A 12870-nucleotide genomic window follows, 5' to 3' on the forward strand; every position below is an offset into this window, starting at 1 on the left:
GAGCTGGCCTGGAGGCTTTGCCTCACATCCATTGGGAAGAACAAGGACCCAGGAGACAACGTGGTGCCTGCCTGAGACTGAAGCACTCGGTGACCGAGAGGCTTCCTCCGGGGTTGGCTCCATGGGGCAGTGCTGCTCTTCATTAAAGCCATTGAAAACACCGGGCACTCCTCGCTCAGTAGGTAACTGGGCTCAGGTGCTGTGCTGCTCATGGGATGCTCACTGCAATGCTCCTGCCCAGCCCCTCCCACCCATGGATTCCAAGCCTTCCTGCTGCCCATGGGTGCAAGCTCTGGAGGACAAAGCTCGGGAATGCTTTGCCATTCCCATCTTCCCAGGGCTCATGGTGACAGGTTGGGTCGGACAGGGGGGTTCTCACCCATGGGGGCTCCTGCTCAGCGGGTTGGTGGCTCCTTGTTCTGCTGGCCTGCAGGAGTGGCATGAAGCCAGTCAAGGTCCTTCCTTCTGGTTAGGGTATCTATGGGGTGGGTTGGAGGCCTGGTCACCCCATGGGCTGTCAGGGGAATGGCCAAAATGGTCTCAAGTGGGGCACCTCACGCTTGGCTCTTTGCTCACCACTCACTGCAGTTCAATTGCACGTGAGGCTTCAGGGCGAGGCAAGGGGGTCGCTGGGTTTATTCCCTGTTTTCTGAAGCATTCCCCTCCCAGCAGCTCGTTTCGTGCTCAAGGATCCATCGTGGACCACGAGGCAAAGGAGACGGAAAGGGGGCACGGTCCTGCCAGTGAGCACCGTGCTCCATGCGCAGATGGGCCAGGTCCCACCACGTTCCTCCTCCTCCTCCTCCTCTGCTCTGGGATGTGGTGAGAGCTGGGCCCTGCACTGGGGCCTGCTTTAAGTGGATGTTTTCATACCAGCTCTGTGCTCCCAGTGCCGGTTACTGCCCTGAACTGAGCAAATCCAGGGTTTTGGTCCCAGTTGGTGTTCAGGGCCAGCCCCTCCATGGGGCATGGGCATCCCTGGGGACATCCCAGCAGCCATAGCCAGCACAGCGCGCAGCCACATCCCATGAGGGCTCCTTCCCCATCCCTTCCCTGCCTCTCACCCGGCTGCTGCTGCCAGAAGCACTTTGTATTCCTCACGTCCAGACTGCTGCCGGCACCTTCCCAAGTGCAAGAACCGTGTCCGCAGCCATTCCAAGCTCCCAGAGCCACCTCCCGGCTCTCCTCCAGCCCAGGAATCACCTTTTGAATCACCTTTATTGAGTTAACATCAACCAACCCCTGCAGAGCCAGCACTGGGCTGCCTGCGTTTGCTTTCACACCTAAACTCAATCAACCCCCTTAACTTTAATTGGTGTGAATCACCTCCAGCATTCCAGCATGCTGGAATTGAGCATCCTGGGTATCGGGGCTGCCGGGAGAACTTTGCCGTGCTTCTCACTGACTGCATTTAAACCACGACAATGAGAAAAGGAACACAAAAGGTAAGGGTGCCTTTGGCTTTATTGACTGTTCAATAGAGGGCTCATGGTGAGGGCACAGGTGGAAGCAGTTCCACACCAGAACAACCCTCCAAAGCAAACGGGCCACCGGAGGGGCAGGTAAAGGCTGCTGGCGCCGTGCTTTGGGCCGGGCAGGAGTGAAAGATGGAGCTGGGGCAGGACCAGGATGGCCCCGGGGGACCCGAATGGCTGCAGATGTGCAGCTCCTGGGGCTGGTCCGTGCCCTGCTCGGGTGCCCACTGCCAGGATCGCTGTGCTGTGACCCCCAGTGCAGAGCACAGCCCCATCCCCATGGGCCGTGGAGCTGCCCGATGGCTCCGGCTGCCTCCCAAGGCCCCAGAAGCTGGGTGCAGACAGGGCAGGTTTCTGTTTCTGGTAGAATTGGGCCCAATTTCCACTCCTGTCCTCACTCAGGGCCCCCCTCGCTGCAGCCATAAGGGCTGGACATCAGCGCGGTGGCCATCAAAAGGAGCCCCTTTTCCAGAGGTTCAGCCCGATGGGTCCCCCGAGGAAGGTTCATTGGGGCCGGGAGATGCTGAAGTGTTCAATAGCTCAGAAACCAGCCCAAATGCAGTGCCCAGGCCCTGGCAGAGCAGCATCCTCCTGCCTGTGGCAGTTCAAAGCCAGGGCCCTTGTGCCCATGAAGCCACTGAAGCCGAGGGTGCTGCGGGGCCGGGGTGAGCCGGGGACAGCCCGAAATAGCCACGGTATTTCCTGTCCCTCAAAGCCTGCTCAAAGAGAGCCGATTTCCTCCATCCCAGCGGCAGCAGAACACGGAGCAGCCACCGCTGCAGCCCCCTCGCACCTGAGGCCCCTCGGAAGGGTCAGGCTGAGCCCTGCTGGGACCCGGCCCTTGTTCTTCATCCAGCAAAGAAACAGCCAAACCCTGGCCGTGATCAGGGTCCAGGTGGTCACCGGTTGCTTTAATCTCATCTCGGAGCATCCGTTTCCCTCCCCGAGCCCTCTGCCTGTGCTGTCGGTACAATGAAACTGAGCTGTTTTCTCATCTCTCCTCAGCTGAAGGAATAATCCCCGGCCCCTGCCCTGGATTGGGTTTGGAGGCTGAAATCAAACAGCTTCCAAAAAAAGGCTTTTCCTGCTTCTAGCCTTGACTCCAGCGCTTTCCACAGGGATCATGGCGATGCCGCTGGCCTGTACCTGCCGCAGTGCAGGCGGGAGGGCTGGGAACGAGCATTGGAATCACACCTGAGCTGGCAGGGGGGTGGTAACTTCTGTTTAGCTTTGCCCCTGAGGCTTCATCCCGCAGCGTTAATGGAGCCCTGATTCCACCGAGTTCCACAGCAGCCTCAGGCTCTGTCACCTTTGGGATGCTCAGGACACGGTTCCTGCCCATCCTGCAGCAGGGACCTCGCGCTTTGCCCCTTCTCGCATGCAGGGCCCCTGGGTCCCAGCTGCAGCCCCTCTGCTCCCCTCACAACCACCCTGACCCGGCTGGGGAGCGGTGCTCAGGGCAGGGATGTTCTGGTGTGGCTGGGGAAGGTGCGTGCTGTGTCCGTGCTGTGTCCGTGTCGTGTCCGTGCCCAGCAGCAGCTCCCAGCAGGCAGCAAGGAGTGGAACAAGGCCCCTTTTGTCACCACAGCCCCACCATGGCTGGGGAAGCAGCGCAGGGCCCAAGCTGTGCTGCTGCAGGGGGACAATGAGGAATGGCTGTGGCTGTTCCAGAGTTTTCCCAAAGAAAACCTGCAAGGCTGTGCAAAGGCCAGGTTGGACACAGGGGCTTGGAGCAAGCTGCTCCAGTGGAAGGTGTCCCTGCCCGTGGCAGGGGTTGGGACTGGATGAGCTTTAAGGTCCCTTCCAACCCAAACCAGTCTGGGATCCTGTGATGCAGCAGCCGCTGGAGGAGCTGCAGGGGATGGAGACAACGCCAATAAAGAGTGCCACCAGTGCCGTGCCGGTGTGGGGAGGAACGTGTTTATTTGCAGATACACTCTTGGTTCTGAGGAAGGGATTTTAGCAGCCTGCACCAGAACTGTGAACCAGAGCGCGAACCTGCCCGCTCGGCCTTGGCCAGCCTTGCCGATGCTCACACGGGTGTCTCGGATAGAAAAGAAGAAGGTCCAAAATTCAACTGTACACCTTTATACAGGGTGCTCAGCCAGGCTCCCTTTATACACTGCTGTACATGCTTGGGATAACTGAGTGCAATTGTAGTCAGAGCCAGTACATCATCCCAGGCTAATAAAGATAAGGTGAAAGCTGTGGTGAACAGAAGCTGCACAGATACACAGGCAAATGAAGCTTATTGCATTCCCCACACTCCCACGTGCATTTACCAAGAGGAGCAGAGCAAAGGGAGTTTTCAAACCTTCCTGGTTAAAGGGCTCCCTGTCTCACACCAGCGAGCATCTCCCCAACCGAGGGACTTTGCTTGCATCGGCTCTATGTACAGCGGACCTTGCAACAGTGCAATTAACCAGCTCACTCGCGTACCGAGGCTGTGCAGGATCACTGGCAGCTGATCTGAGGCTCTCTCACAGTAGCACTGGGCCACAACAGCCTTCAGGAACGTGGCCAGCCACAGCTCAACGCTGTGTGTCTGCACAGCAGTCACAACGGGGGCCGCACCTGAAGCAGCCTCTGACACACAAGCAGGGATGTGGGCAGCAGCTCCGCAGCGCTTCCAGTGGGGTGGATTGTCCCATGGAGGGGGTGATTGTCCCACAGAGCGGGATGCAGGGTCCCATGGTGAGCCGCACTGCCGGCCAGCAGGCAGTGAGGACCACAACATGCTCAGGCTCCCAGGAAGAGCCCCATGGGGGTACCGGTGTTCTCCCGGCTGACAACAGACATCATAAAGCAGCAGCAGCAGCAGCAGCAGCAGCCAGGGCATGCTGAAGGTGATGAAGGAGTTTAAAATGGGGAAGAAGAAACTGTAAGAGAGGCACCTCCACCTCCTGCTCTCCATTACTGCAGGGGAGCGTGCGTGGAGCAAGAGAGCAGGGAGGCGGCTCCACTCACACTGGTCCCTTCAGTCCCCAAAGCCCTGATGGGGCTCCAGCCACGGGAACCCCACAGTGGTCCTTAGCAGCAAACCATTCCCCTGCTCCCACCCCTCGTCCCCTGCCTCTCGGGGTCCAGGCACACTCGGAGCAGGATGCTCCCATCGAGCCCCGGCGCTGCAGGCACTACCTCCTTTTCCTCATGCAGGTTTCGAGCCTTCCCAGCTCTTCGTAGGCCTGGTAGAAGATGTCAAAGTCTCTGGCGCTCCAGCCCCTCCAGACAGCCAGGCACCGCTCCGTGGTTTCCTTCTGGAAGCAGCACACAACTGTGTCCTTTGCTATGAGAGCAGCATCCACCAGCGCCCTGCGCAAGGAAGGACAGAGCGGAGAAGGGCGTCAGAGCTCTGCTCGCAAAGCGCGTCGCCGCTCACGGGGTAATGCACTGACTCACACGCTTCCCTTTCCAGCTACTGAATCTCTTTATGAGCTACAAATCCATGGGAAAGGAGAACGTGACAAAGAGAGGGATCAGGAACCACGGCAAGGCAGAAGCAAGCGGCTCAGTGATGTGGAAAAGGGTTTCTAAAGGGTGCCCAAACATGCTGGTGGGTGCTCCTCTGCGGGACGTTCTGAGGTTGCCCTCAATCCTGACTCTTTTGCCTGCTGCCAGCTGGGCATTTTGAATACGGCTTCATCATGGCACAGCTACAGGCTGCCAACAGCTTCCACAGCCTGTGGGAGTGGGATGGAGCCCAGCCCGCAGGCATGGCTGGGGCAACAGCACAGGGATCCACAAGGCTGCTGTAGGAGTCCTGTGTGACAGCATCACACCCAGTGTGCTTCCCTTCCTGGTGTCTGAGCGTGTTACCTGATCAGACAGCAGCAGTTGCCCTACAGGTACCCCACGGGGATGAGGCCTGCAGAAGGTGATGCTTTTGTCCCTGCAGGGTTCAGGGTTCTTCCCTGTGAGGGTGCTGAGGCGCTGGCACAGGGTGCCCAGAGAAGCTGTGGCTGCCCCATCCCTGGCAGTGTTCAAGGGCAGGTTGGAGCAAGCTGCTCTAGTGGAAGGTGTCCCTGCTTGTGGCAGGGGTTGGGACTGGATGAGCTTTAAGGTCCCTTCAACCCAAACCAGTCTGTGATCCTGTGATTCTACAACAGGAGTCCAGCCCTTGCTGGCCTCTGTCTACCACTCTGACAGCAGATGGGAGAAGACTGGCCCCAAACTGAGGCCCCAGATGGGGGGAACTGGTGACAAGGGTTGTCCCTGTCAGCTGGTCCTATCACAAACTGCCCCTAAGAAAGCACCTCCCTTCCCTCACCTCCCCACCCTGCCCTGCCCTTGGAGGAGGCTGCACTGTTGGTCTTTATCCTGCTGGTAAAACAGGGTGAGTCAGTGGTCGTTGTGCCTGAACCAGCAAAGCAGGGCAAGCCTGAGGTGTCAACATCGCTTTGCTTCGCCTCAACTCCACACCTACTGTGGGTAAAGCAAAATCACCCTAAAGATTACCCGTGAGCAACAAAGATGATGCTCTACTCCCAGCTAGCTGATAAGGACACTCACACTGAAAGCAGAGGGAATGGCAGGAGAGCTTTGATCTCTGGCTGTGTTTGTGTGGTGGTAATAAATGATAATGTATAATCCCTCGCAACCCTTAACCTCCATTTGTGTGGACATAGCCAGCACAATCCCAGACTGGTATTGAAGTGATCAGCAGGAACACCCCCCTCTCTCCAGCAGCCATTTATTTGCTTGGACCCTTGTTCAGTGTATGAAACATTTCAGTTAATGCATGCAACTGCTCCCCCCTGTGCTCCAGGAGCCTCCCCCCGGCCCGTCACTGCCGACAGCACAAAGGTGCTCATTTAGAGCCAGAACATCAACCTGATCCACGTGAATGCAGCCACAGACAAGCACTGCGCTCTGCATAAATACCCCTCTTGTTCTGAGCGCGGGGCCGGAGGCTGCCAAGCTCCACTGCTCCTCTGCCAGGTGCCCTCAGAGCACCGGGGCCCAGCACCAGGCAGGATCAGACCAACGTTCATCGCATTGTGCACGATGGTCCCGTCTGTCTCGTTATGGGGTACTTGGTCTCTGTGGCTCTTGGAGACCAGGCTGCGGTCCCGGTGCCTTTCCCTCACCTATATCATGCTCTAAGAGCAAGCAGATGCCTTGATGTACAACCACCACCTGCATCTCCTCTATCTGGGACCTTCTCAGATGCTGCTGGAAGCCAAGAGGAAGCTCACAGGAGCCTGCAGAGCCACTTTCTGCCACCCAGTGCCCTTGTGCCCCTGGTGCGATGGCCACTGCCCCATCCTCACCCGTAGGGAGCCAGCTCCCCAGCCTTCAGCACGGCGATCACTCTGCCCCGCTGGGTGCCCGATTCCTTCTCCAGCCCGATCACGATGACATCCCCTCCTCTCCTGGAACAGAAACAAGGGAGAGGTCACAGGTATTCCACAATGGGAACTGCTGAGGAAGATCCGTGCTGGGTACCCATTCTCTGCTGCAACTCCTCCTGCAGTCATACAGTGTTCTGCAGGGAAAAGGGGCACTGATGCCATCGAGGTGCATCTGGAATCCACTACAGTGAGAGCCCCCAGGCCAGGCCTAATCAGATTCCCAGTGGTTTCCATCAGCTCAACAAAAGACAACAGGATTTGCAAGGCTGTGTGTGTGAGCAAGGAAGCTGCCTGCTGGTTTTTGTTACCTCAGTAGCTGAGGAACCACGGCTTTGAGTCTTACCACCCACCTTCTCACTCTGCTGAAATCAATCTGGCATGACCCCAGCTGTGGCCATGCTGCTCAACACCAAATAGCTTTAAAAAGGGGTAGAAAATCGATGTAACATTGTACTAGGAGCAAAGTGCCTTGTTTTTTTAGTGCAGGTGAATGATGCTGGGAATGCAGAAGCTCCTGAGCTAGCCTGGGATAATCTCACCCTCAGCCCAGCAGGGATTTTGATGAAGTTCTTTGATAAGTGACCCTCTTACCTGGGGATCCATATGAGGTCTTTTACTGGAATGATCTTGACAGCTTGGAGGTGCTGCTGCATGTTGTCCCCCAAAGGCACAGCATCGTGATCCAGGGAAGCCTTCAGCTCATGGAATTTGCCAGACTCCTCAAAATCAATGGAGAGGAGTGCACTGGAGGAGCTCGTGGGTGAGCTGGGCAGGCTGGAGGGGCACCGGGTGACCCTGTTAGGAGGCGAGGAGGAGTAGGAAGACACAGAGCAATAATCTGTGAGTGAGTCCTGGTGGTTCAGGATCTGGGTGCCACCCTCCGGGCTGTACATAATGCTCACGTCCGCCAGCGGGCTGCTCTCCATCGCTTTGTGGTTGATGGGTGCTGTAGCTGGGATGGGTGCTGAGGGCTGCTGGATTGTGAACATGTCCCTGAGGGGGCTGCAGTCCCCGCAGAAGTAGCGTGCGCAGAGCTGGTAGGTGGCAACGTGAAACATCACCAGGAAGTTGCTTTTATCGTCCAGGCACCACACCACCTCCTCGCCGTGACACTCGGAGTTGCAGGCGATGGATGTGATCACAGAGGGCGGGCTGAAGGGCTCCAGCCTCCTGCTGATCTCCATCGAGGCGCAGTCTATGATGAGGATGCCGGGGCCGTTGCTGTACCAGACCTCGGCCCCGCTGCTGGCGATCTCCATGGCCCTCACGGGGTACGGGTTCTGCCGGGGGTCGTCGTCAGGAATGTTGAATTTGGACCTGTTTGCCGTGTGGGAGCACAGGTAGGAGCAGCTGTCCCCTGGGATGCCCTGGGACACTGAAAACACTGCTACGAGCCCATCCGACAAACCAGCCAGCACCACGTACGAGTTCTGCAAGGAAGAGACAGCAGAATCACCATTGGATTCTTTACTTCTCTGCAATCATAGAATGGTTTGGGTTGGAAAGGACCCTAAGGCCATTCAGTTCTAACCCCTTGCCGTGAGCAGGGACACCTCACACTAGACCATGTTGCCCAAGACCCGTCCAACCTGGCTTTGAACACTGCCAGGGATGCATCATTCACTACAAGAGCTCTCAGTCCCAGAGGCTCTGGCTGCCTCTCTCAATTCTACAAGTACACCAGTAACTTACCCAAATCACTCAGTGATAACAGCAACATAAAAAGAAGGCATTACATAGAAGCTGCTGCAGAGCCATACTCCTCTCACCCAGTATTACCTCTCTCTTTATTGGCAAGGGAGGACAGACAGACCTGGCAGCCTGCCCCGAAGGTTAACAAATTCAAGCTGGAGTATGTTCAGAGACTGCCATCATGATCCTATGAATCCAGCTGTAGAAACCCGGCTCATTTCCAAAAAGGAGTAAAAGCTACTGCTATCAGTGTAGGCAGGAGAGGAACAGAAGGCACGCAGTAGAAAAGGAAAGAGAGGGAGGCAAACAGGAGCACACAGTGATCGCTCTGCCTCCAATGTCTGCTGCTTTGACAGCCCTGGGACACCCTCTGGGATCCTGCCAGCTCAGAGAGACCCCAGCGAAGGGCACTGAAGCAGCAGCACTTCAGCAAAGCGGATTCCAAGTGCCACGAACAAACCTGCAGGTGGTTAAAAACCTGCCCCTAACCGTACAGGTGTGCTGGCTGCAGGAGCCGTGGCTCCGTGCTGCTCTGCAGCCCCGCTCCAGTGGATGCAGCCATGTCCCATGGACAGGAGCCGGTGAGGAGGACACGGCTCGCCAGGTCTCCGACTCCTCCAGCTCATCCCAGCCGTGCAAATGCTGTTAAACAGACTGGGAAATTAATCTCTCGGGAGTAAAACTCCCCATGACCTTGGGTCTGTACCAGGAACTCCCCCATCTGCGAGGCAGATAAAACAATACCCACCTCAAAGGCCTTTCCATTTCCTCCCTGTGGAGCAATAAATTCTATATAAAGACCCTTTGCCCAGGGCTTTTTTGCTGTTGTTACAATCTGGTTGGATTGAGCGAGGCAAAGTGAACAAACCAGACAGCACCACCAGCTGAAGGACACAAGCTCACCCCTCTGCAGCGAGACAGGCTGCGGACTCAGCATCACCTCTTGCTGCTCGTAAATTAAGGGAAAACCTGTGTCTTTCCAGGGATCTTGGCTGTGCCAGACCTGGAAGACAGCTCCCAGGCTGCTTAAACCCAGAGAGGCCAAAATCAGTGTCTTGAATTGCTCTCAGATATCAAGGGGGCAGATAGCAGAGGGTAAGTATTAGTTTAATTGATTGCACTGTTTGCAAGGCTCATTAAGAGTCTTGGATAAAAAGCCATTATCCTGCATACAAAGTATGAGTAAAACCCTGAGTGTGCTGAGCCCGTATGACTAATCCAAGTCACAGCAGAACTTTACTGTAATGGGAAAAAGTAGGGAAGCAAGTGGAAAGTTGTGAAATGGGACCTGGACTTTAACTCAGTCCAGTCCCAATGCTCTAACCACTAATTAAAAGAAACCCAAAAGGCCTGTAGTGTCTGGTGCCATGTCCCTGCTGCCATGTGGATCTGGTGCAAAGGCTCCTGGACGTGGCTTTGCCAGGGAGTTGCGTCAGTAGGCTGGAACATGGCACAATGCTTTGCCCAAGCTGGGTTTTGGGTTATTCTTCCTTTGGAAAGGAGTTTGATTGTTTAAAACAGAACAAAACAAAGCAGAGCAGCCCACATTTCTCTGGTGAAGATGGGCCAACTCTTTTTCAGACCCTGCACAATAGGTACTTTTACTAAAACCAGAGGATTTTAGATGGGAATATCTGACATTAACTGTAATGCAGTTTATGGCAATGTGAGCTGTTCTTAGTGTGACACAGGACGCTTAAAGTCTCCAGAGATCTCCGTCATTTTGTCTCATATGAGCTGAAATCAGTGAATTACCCAAGCACAGGCTTCAGAAAAAGTATTTTGATTTTAGTTTATTAGGGTCAGCTACTGCAGAACAGAACCCAGCTTCACTCTGGGTTCCACAGGCCAGATTGCCCCAGGACTGAGCAATCAGCGCTGTTACCAGGCAGAGCAGCATCACTGATCCCCACCCAGCTTCACCAGTGATACCAAATGCTAGCCATGGCTGGAAAAACACAATGGGGGAAGCAAATCTGGAAGTTATTTTGTGCTCTGGGGTGGTGATTGCTCACTGCCTTGGCTATTGGGACCTGTTTCTATCCAGCCACTGTTGTTACCTCTTTGTTTAAGAAGCAAGGAGTGCTCAAGTGCTGAGAAAAGCCCCCAGCCTGCCATCCCTTCCCTGAGACAAGGGACTGGCCATTTCACAGAAGACCATGGCAAAGGGCACCACCCATGGGTTCCATTAACCCATCAGACTTCATTAGGTGCCAGTGCAGCCTTCAAATGAGGGTATTACAGCAGTGCCCAGAGGCAGGCAGGGCAGGAGCCTCCAGAAACCTTAAGTAACTTTCTCAGAATTCATTTTCAACATTTGGGCTCCATAAAGAGCCAACAAAAACACACAGCAACAAAACTGCATTTGAAGTCTCCGTCCTGCCAGAAGTCCCACTGTGCCAGGGAGGAAGGCCTCCGAGCGGGGCTGGGATGGTATGTGATGTGCAGGAGATGAGCTGGCTCCAGACGTCCTGTTCTCGTAGCTAAGGACGGTGCAAGGCTTGGAGCCATCAGGAGCAGGTTAAGAAGAAAAATACAGCCCCCAACAGCCCAGCCTTGGTCACCTCCTCCTCTCCTCCCCGCAGGGTCTGGCACTGCTGGCAGTGAACGCCGCAGCAGGCTGCAGCCTTTAAATGCAGCTTTTGTTTCCATGTGTTCCAGGTTCCTGCAAGGGGCCAGAGTCTTGAACCATTCAGGTTTCCCTCTCCCTCAACATCTCCTCGTAAGAATGCTGCAAACCAATTCAGAAAGCATCTTGTTTTGCTCTTTTTAACCTGTTTATTTGCTTATTTGGTTTTTTTTTTCTGAAAGGAAATGTTCTTGTTTGCCAAACGCAGTGATGCTGGTGACAGAAAGCACGCAACAAAAAAAGCTTAAACTTGTACAAGACTTTTTCCTTGGCGGGAGAGTTTTGGATTCTGGGGCCCTCTCTGCTGCTTTTAAATTTCCATGATGCTTCCTTTGGATGAGAAACCAAGTTTTGGAAACTATTTCTTTTGGATCAGTCTTCCCAAGGCAGTCGTAAAGAATTCCCCTTCCCAGCAACATCCCTCAGCAATTCTCTGACTGCAAGTTACCTCACATCTCGTCAGCTAAAGGCTTTCTTCCCAGGGAAATGCGGGAAGTTCTGTTCTCCACTGGACAATAATGGCTGTGTGATAGCTCTGATACAGCTCCCTGCGCTGTACAGTGAGTTTGACAAGTGTAAGCTTTCCACTGAGCTTTGCTGGAAGAACTGGCTCCTTCAAAAAGCGGTTTAGTTTCTTGCCAACCTGGTCTGCACATCCCTATGGCTGCTGCTCTGGCTATTTCACTGCCAAGCTCATTCATAGAAAGGAGAGAGGAAAAAGTAAGTCCAATAAACTAAGAAGGAGTACGCCGAAGGGATGTGGATTTCTGGAAGGTTGGGTAGGGTCGGGGGAGGAAGGGAGGTGTCTAGACTCAATATTACTATTGTAGGGCCTGGCATTATTTATGACATTTTCTAGGCAAGCCACAAACTGGAAATAGAAACCAGGAGACATAAAGCCACTCGTAACCCTTGAGGAATGGCTTTGCAAGCTGTAGAACAGTGGAAAAGCTGAAAGCGAAAGACTCGTTCGACTGTCCTGGGCAAAACCTCAAGCAGCATGAAAAAGAAATTTGCCCTGCACATCAGAAATGAAACTCCAGGTCTGGGAGCCAAAGCAAGCTGAGAGATGCAGCCTCCCGGCCGGTGAAACTCATCCCTCTGCCAGCTTCACATCTATGCCCTACTTTAGTCCTCCTGACACCATGTTTGGAAGTGAAGCAGTACACCTTACACTAACCATCTGCCTCAGAGTCAGTCTGCAGCGATGCCTCAGTTGGAGCCAGAAATGGACAGCAACGCAGAACGGGCATGTGGCATAAAGCAGCTCCACTGTTGCTCCGAGAGCTGCTCCATACTGAGCTTTTAGACACTTACCAGTCTGCTGGCATTTGCAGAAACTACACAGCTACCAACAATGCTGGAACATAATTACATGTTTTCACTTGAGGTGGCTGTAAGCAAACCGGAGGTACTTTAGCCCCACACCAGTTTTTATACATCTCCCAAGACTTGCACGATAGGCAGTCATGTCCCATTTCTCTTGCCAGTAACTGGATGTTAGCAATTCCAGAACTAGATAATATATAACTCTTGCTATTACCTGTAACTATCTGTATTATCTATGAGATTATTACCCCCACGAGCTGTATTACCCATGTGTTCTCATTCAAAACCAAAAGAGAAGTGTGTCTGAGCCTAGACAGTATTATCAAGATGATTGTGTACACAAATGACAGGATGCACACACACCAGGGAAAGAGTAGTTACCAGAGCTAGGATA

General features: G+C 54.3%; 1 protein-coding gene across 2 annotated transcripts in view; it reads right to left on the minus strand.

The window, feature by feature from the left end:
* Window positions 1-4272: 4272 nt before the first annotated feature.
* The window catches only part of LRRK1 (leucine rich repeat kinase 1), a 76881-nt gene continuing 68283 nt past the window's right edge, over window positions 4273-12870 (minus strand). For both annotated transcript variants that reach the window (XM_057431020.1, XM_057431021.1), the window contains 3 exons: window positions 7418-8256; window positions 6746-6847; window positions 4273-4787 (listed from right to left, as the gene is read on the minus strand). In XM_057431020.1, coding sequence (XP_057287003.1) covers window positions 4610-4787; window positions 6746-6847; window positions 7418-8256 — 1119 coding nt within the window. In that variant the 3' untranslated portion in view covers window positions 4273-4609. The remainder of the gene's footprint in view (window positions 4788-6745; window positions 6848-7417; window positions 8257-12870) is intronic.

This window comes from Pezoporus wallicus, unplaced genomic scaffold (assembly GCF_028554395.1).
Source record: "Pezoporus wallicus isolate ANWC-B61680 ecotype Strahan unplaced genomic scaffold, APGP_CSIRO_Pwel_v1 contig_8548, whole genome shotgun sequence".
Taxonomy (NCBI): domain Eukaryota; kingdom Metazoa; phylum Chordata; class Aves; order Psittaciformes; family Psittacidae; genus Pezoporus; species Pezoporus wallicus.